At 32.1% G+C, this 6,472-nt stretch overlaps 1 protein-coding gene across 1 annotated transcript in view; it reads left to right on the forward strand.

Moving 5' to 3' along the window:
* The window catches only part of LOC106103565 (collagen alpha-5(IV) chain-like), a 20,733-nt gene that overhangs the window by 8,155 nt on the left and 6,106 nt on the right, over nt 1-6,472 (forward strand). The window contains exons 15-23 of the mRNA XM_013283741.1: nt 377-526; nt 1,795-1,893; nt 2,504-2,551; nt 2,922-3,062; nt 4,140-4,184; nt 4,428-4,475; nt 4,722-4,769; nt 5,633-5,680; nt 6,192-6,472. Coding sequence (XP_013139195.1) covers nt 377-526; nt 1,795-1,893; nt 2,504-2,551; nt 2,922-3,062; nt 4,140-4,184; nt 4,428-4,475; nt 4,722-4,769; nt 5,633-5,680; nt 6,192-6,472 — 908 coding nt within the window. The remainder of the gene's footprint in view (nt 1-376; nt 527-1,794; nt 1,894-2,503; nt 2,552-2,921; nt 3,063-4,139; nt 4,185-4,427; nt 4,476-4,721; nt 4,770-5,632; nt 5,681-6,191) is intronic.

The raw sequence follows: 6,472 nt of genomic DNA on the forward strand, positions 1-6,472 counted from the left end.
ACTTCCCGTTCCCACCCTCTCCTTATAAGAAAAGGGTGGTAAAGAGAAAGGGACTTAAATTAGTCCTCCGGCACCACACTCATCAGACTGTACACGGAATTGCTTCCATTTGACGCCTGTCTTCTGTGTGGTCGTGGTATTGTAGAGCCCTGCAGTGCTAAGATGTTAAAGCGGGCACTACCACTGTTGATAGTATAGACAGTTATAGATTCTATCCATGTTTTTAAATAAAATATGAATACACATTAAAGATTGTAAAATCTATATTATCTTTTTTGAACGACTTCCCAAAAGGAAGTACTCAATACTGGCCATTTTTTTTGCTTTTTTTTTTTCCAGTAAATATTTTTTTTATTATTTTCTTGGTTGTTTTCAGATCTGATAACATTCCTACGTAAAGTTAACGAAGTCGTGAACACGACTAAGAAAGATCCGATCACTTTCCTCTTAGTTCTTATTGAATTAACAAAGACCAAGCATATTGGTGAAGTTTGTGTCATCATAAAGAAATTTACCACCAAGAAGAGTAAGTTTTTTTTAATCTTTTTAATATTATAAATGCGAATGTTTAGATGGATGTTTGTTAGTTTGTAGCTAAACGACTGAACGGATTTCGATGAAATTTGGTCTATACCAATTTTGGTCTATTCAATATATAGTCATAGTCATCTATTCAATATACAGTCTTAGTCATGTATTCAATATATAGTCATAGTCATCTATTCAATATATAGTCATAGTCATCTATTCAATATATAGTCATAGTCATGTATTCAATATATAGTCATAGTCATCTATTCAATATATAGTCTTAGTCATCTATTCAGTCATAATCTATAGTCAACCAAAAATTTGGTCTATACATCTATAGTCAACCAAAAATTTGGTCTATACATCTATATGTAGAGGATAGTCTGGAAGAACACATAGGTTACTCACTTTTTTTCCACGCGGGCGGAGTCTCGGGCGGAAACTAGTAACTTAAAATGTACATAATATAAATAACTTTGCCAAACTACCAAAAGTTTTTTAGCGAAAGATACCTTTAATGATGATACATTATCTTGCTTAAATATATGCTGAATTATTTCTTTTACAATATTATTTTCTCAAATAACAAAAAAAAATAAAAAACCAAAGTTACAACGGAACCGTAGGATATCTATTCGGCTGCAAAGTTATCCAATAGCTGAGTTTTAAATTGTTTCTTGTATGTATAACTTTAAACTGTCGTGGTTTTTACAAATGTTCGTAAGATACGGTTTTTTTTCACACTACCGCATCACTTCAGTCAGCCCGTGATCATGGCGCATGCAACTGTGCCGAAATATCGGGAGCTAATTCAATCGTGGTAAGAAACCCGTAACTTACGAACATTATATTTGTTTCTTGTATGTTTTGTTACAAGAACGTTATGAGTGTGGAGGTACATCGGTAAAGGTAGAGCTAGAAAGAGATGGATGGATTGTGTAAAAGGTGACATGATGAAGGGAGTGATGACTGAGATGACGTATGATAGAGTTATGTGGAGGACAAAAAGCTGTTGCGCTACGCGAGTAGGATAAGGAGCTGATGATGATATTTCCTCTCGTAAATCATTACATTATTTATACTAGTTATTTAACTATAAAGAGAAATGTAAAATGTATGATGTATGAACTCCACTTTCGCATCCGCAAGAAATGATAACTCCGTTCGCTTCCGCTTCCGTTAAAATGGCCTCCGTTACAACCCTAATCTCTACTCATTTTACTTTCTAGGTTAGTTTTTAATTTATTTTGATTTGTATTACAGTGACGGTGTTGGAAATTTTACGGGATATCAGAATAAAATCTAAATACAACGATATTATTGGTTTCTTCAGAAAAATCATCACGTACACGGCAACAGAAAGTAAGTTGGCAGAATTATCAATTCTATACTCATATAATTATTAATAAAATAGGGGGTAAGTAAATTGGATAAAAAATGCTCTGCGAGAAAGAGACAAAAACTACAAACCAATAGCAAGACTTCGACTTCTTTTGAAAATAGATTAAAAAAATATATAAAGTAGTGTTTGGTAGTAATTTTGACGATTTTTTTTATAACATAAGATGGCAAACGAGCAAGCGGTCACTTGAATCCGCCAAAATGGCGAAGCGACTGCCCATAGACATCTGCAACTGCAGATGCGTTGCTTATTCTTATCTGACGGAGGAGGAGACGCACATAAAGAGGATATTTCCTCTTCCTATGTATCTCCTCCGTCAAATCTACTTCCCCTTCCCATCCTCTATAAGAAAAGGGTGGTAAAGAGAAAGGGACTTAAATTAGTCCTCCGGCACCACACTCATCAGACTGTACACGGAATTGCTTCCACTTCACGCCTGTCTGTGTGGTCGTGGTATTGTAGAGCCCTGCAGTGCTAACATGTTAAAGCGGGCACTACCAATGTTAAATTTTCATATAAAAAAATGTATATTTTTTTTATTTTAATTAACTCTGATTATTCTGTTTGCAGCAATCCAAAGCGCATGGGAGGTCTTAATTTCATTAACATCGGAAACGGGTAAGATAATGTCTCAAACCATAATTGCTAGTTCAATTAAGATACCCAATACGTTTTATATCATAAACTAGCGAACTACCCCGACTTCGCGTATTGCAGACAAATATATTTATAACATTAGAAATATTTAAAATTAACGTTTCTGTATATGTCATATTTATACTAATATTATAAAGAGAAAAGATTTTTTATTTTTTATATTTTCTAAGTATTGAAATAACTCAAAAACTACTGGGACAATTTCAAAAATTCTTTCACCATTAAAAAGCTACGTTGTCACATATATGCTGTGTTTTTTATTATTTTTTTAATTTTACGCAGATTAAGTCGAAAGCAACAGCTAATTTAAAGTATATTGTTTTTTTTTCAGATATTTTCGTAATATTCGAGCAGTTAACAATTTACACTAAAGTAAACTTTGTTATATTTATTGAAACAATAATGAAGTTTACAAACTCGACTAATATTCGAGCAGCAAGTACTATTCTCTTAAAAACAACAAGTAAAAAACGTAAGTATTGAAAATATCCCACCGGAGATTTTAGTCCCTTTTCCTGTCCACCCTTTTCTTGATAGGAAAGGGAAAGAAAAGTAGATTTGATAGTTGAGATGTATAGGAAAGGGAAATGTCCTCTTTATGTGCGTCTCTGTCAATGAAGGGTAGGCAGCGCTGTAATAGAAGATGGTTATGCAGCGGTCGCTTTCCATTTCAGTAGATTCAGGCTTGCTCGTTTGCCAACTTATATAATAAAAAAAGAAAATAAAACTTTCATTAAATGTTTCAGTATTCCTTTCAAAGAAATTTTAAAAACATGGAGGCCACAGTTGACAGTTCACTTGAGATTTTATACGTAACTAACGCCATCTATTGATATATCCTTGAAACCACATGTCTTATTTAAATTAATTGCCGATAGATGTCATTAAATAATATTTTAATGTTGGTTTTATTTTGTGATACTGTACAGTTTGTTTTATAACAAAATATGAAGTTTATTATAATGTAAAATGTAAAAAAAAAATTATAACGTCAATACAAGGAGACTAAATATGAAAGGTACTATACCTTTCAAAGAAGTTACCAGTGAAAAAGCTTTGTTTCTAATCTATATATTTTTTTTAAGTGTTTTTTGATTTTGACTTTATAAGTTAACCGACTTCCAAAAGGACGTTTTCAATTCGTTCGCATTTTTTTGTATATGACTTGTAATGGATGTTTTGGTCCAATATTGTCCAAAATTAAAAATATCAAGTATTTTATTATAAAAATTATGCTTGTAAAGAAATAAATCAGACAATCAGGTTCTGAAAGTCAGTAACAAAAATACAAAAAAAAGGGACGATTTTTAAACTCAAGTTGGAAGTCGATTGAAAAGTGGTTAGTGTGCGACAACCTCAAAGACATGCATTTGGTATATTCCGTTTTTGCGTAAAATCCTTCAAATAAAATAAAAAGAGAGTGGGAAGAGAAAAGACATATCCATCTTTCCCCCCAAAATGCTGAGTAATCTTTCAAAGATCCCTAAGTTAAAAAAAGCCATCGTTTTTTTTAAATAATATTTGTTTGCTAATTTTACTTTCTTTTTAGGTCTTTTCGAATGTATTCGTGTGATCTACATAATCGTAGAAATTGGTAAGATTTTACTTAGTCTATACTTATATTATAAAGAGGAAAGATTTGTATTATTATATGTATTGAAATAACTCAAAAACTACTGGGCCGATTTGAAAAATTCTTTCACTATAGAAAGGTAATTTATCTGTGAGTAGCATAGATTAAATTTTAATTTCACAAGGACGAAGTCGCGAGCAATTATATGTATTTTTTAAAATAATGTTTGTTTTACCTGCTACTTATGTGCTGTTTTTTTTTCAGATATCATCGAATTCTTCGAGGTTTTGATTACAATAAGCAAACGTTTCCGTAAGTATTTAAGTATATTAAAATAAACGCCTAATAAGCTGATTTTATACTTTTTTAAAATGTCATTACATGACTTGGTACTTACCTTGACAACATAGTACCTTACAAAGAAGTTACCGGTGAAAAAATGTTGTTCATGACTCGTCTATATTTTTAAATGTATATGTTTTTAAACACTTTTTTATATTAAATTATGTTGTTATATGTGTTTTATGTGTATTTTTATCCGTTATTTATTCTTTACAGAATTAGACGAGGTCATACTCAATTTGGAAAAATACACAAATACTTCAGGTAAAATCTATATCTATACTATTATAATAAAGCGTAAACACACACTTCTTTGTTGCCTAAGATGTCAGCAATTACACCATATTTTTGAATAACTCTTTTTTTAGTAAAAAGTCCTACACTTACGTCACGCTTTAGGCTATATATTTTCACGTCGTTAAACTTAGAGGGTAAATATTTTAGATAAAGACCCTAATGTGGGAAAGAGACCATAAGTTAAACATCAAGTAATTTGACAATTGTAAATAAAAAAATAAAATTTTCATATTTTCATGCGGATGAAGCCGCACGGGAACAGCTAGTTAAACATAAAGCGTACACATATTTATTTATTATTCTTTTTAATAATAAAAGAGTGTAAACTTTATGTGGGATGTCAAAGTATATTTATTTCAAAAAAAACATAAAGTTTTGACACGCTTTAGGTTATTTTCAAACTATTTACCTTAGATGGTGAATAAATCTAGAAAGAGGCAAAAACTACAAGCTAATAAAAGCAAGGTTGGTTGCTCCAATAATTTTCAACCAACGACAAGCGCTTTTGATGTCATTAGAACATTTAAATTTTGACCTTCTAGGCATTATACCTAACCGTCATTACGCCTGTCCCCGTGAGGGGACAGATGCGAACAAAAATTTTCATCCGTCCCACCTTTTGCGATGATTGGTTGGAACTTGTTTTTTAACGGTTCCATCTGTCACCTAATTAGTGATATTGGGAATGAAAGGTAAAGTAAGCATTTTATTTTCATCTGTCCCCATCTGGGGATAGAGCGTGGTGACGGTTGGGAATAATCCTATTTTAGTACGCCTAAGATTCAAATTTTAAATATTTTACTATTTATAAAAATTATTATTATTTTCAGGTTTCTTAGATTCGCTTAAAAAGTTGAAAATCGTGACGAAAGAGACAGGTAAATAAATTTATGAGACGCAAAACCTTTTGTACCCCCTTTTTTTAAGAATAAAGCGAACTAGCTTTCTTCTTAAAAAACTTCGTGAGGAATTAAAAAATAAAAAACAAAAGTTTGTGTTTAGACTATCCTCAACATAAATTAGTTTTGATTTTTTTTAATGTATACTCGATAAGACTGCAACTGTTCAACATATATTTTTGAAAAGAACATATATAAAGTCTGGACCCCATGGGATATCCGAAAAATGTTATGTTCCCGTGGGATATGTAATTTCTGTAATTTATATTAACTAAAGTACTTGGAAACTAAGTACTTCGATAAACACTAAGTCGCAGGCAACAGTGTTTCTAAAAATGTGTTTTTCGAAAGTATTTCCGACGGCGTCGCTTACAAAAGCTAGTTATAAATGTTAGTGTACATTTTTAATATGGGAATGCAGTTTCGAATTTACGCTACTCAGTTTAAAAACATCTTCTTTTTTTCATTTACCACTTTAACCTTTTTACAGACATATTAAAAGCAATCGGTTGTTTAGAAAAGCACGTATCAAAGGGTGGCAAAGTAACAACCACAAAAAAACCCATAACAAACAAAACCATAAGAACCCAAAGACCTTATACTACCAAAACACCTGTTACAAAGAAACCGGGTCAACAAGGTACACCGGGAACAAAGGGAACACCAGGAACCAAAGGATCTCCAGGGACGAACGGAACACCAGGTCAACATGGAACACCAGGACAAGACGGAACGCCAGGTCAAGACGGAACACCTGGTACATCCCCAACA

Source organism: Papilio polytes, unplaced genomic scaffold (genome assembly GCF_000836215.1).
Source record: "Papilio polytes unplaced genomic scaffold, Ppol_1.0 DF824493.1, whole genome shotgun sequence".
NCBI lineage: Eukaryota > Metazoa > Arthropoda > Insecta > Lepidoptera > Papilionidae > Papilio > Papilio polytes.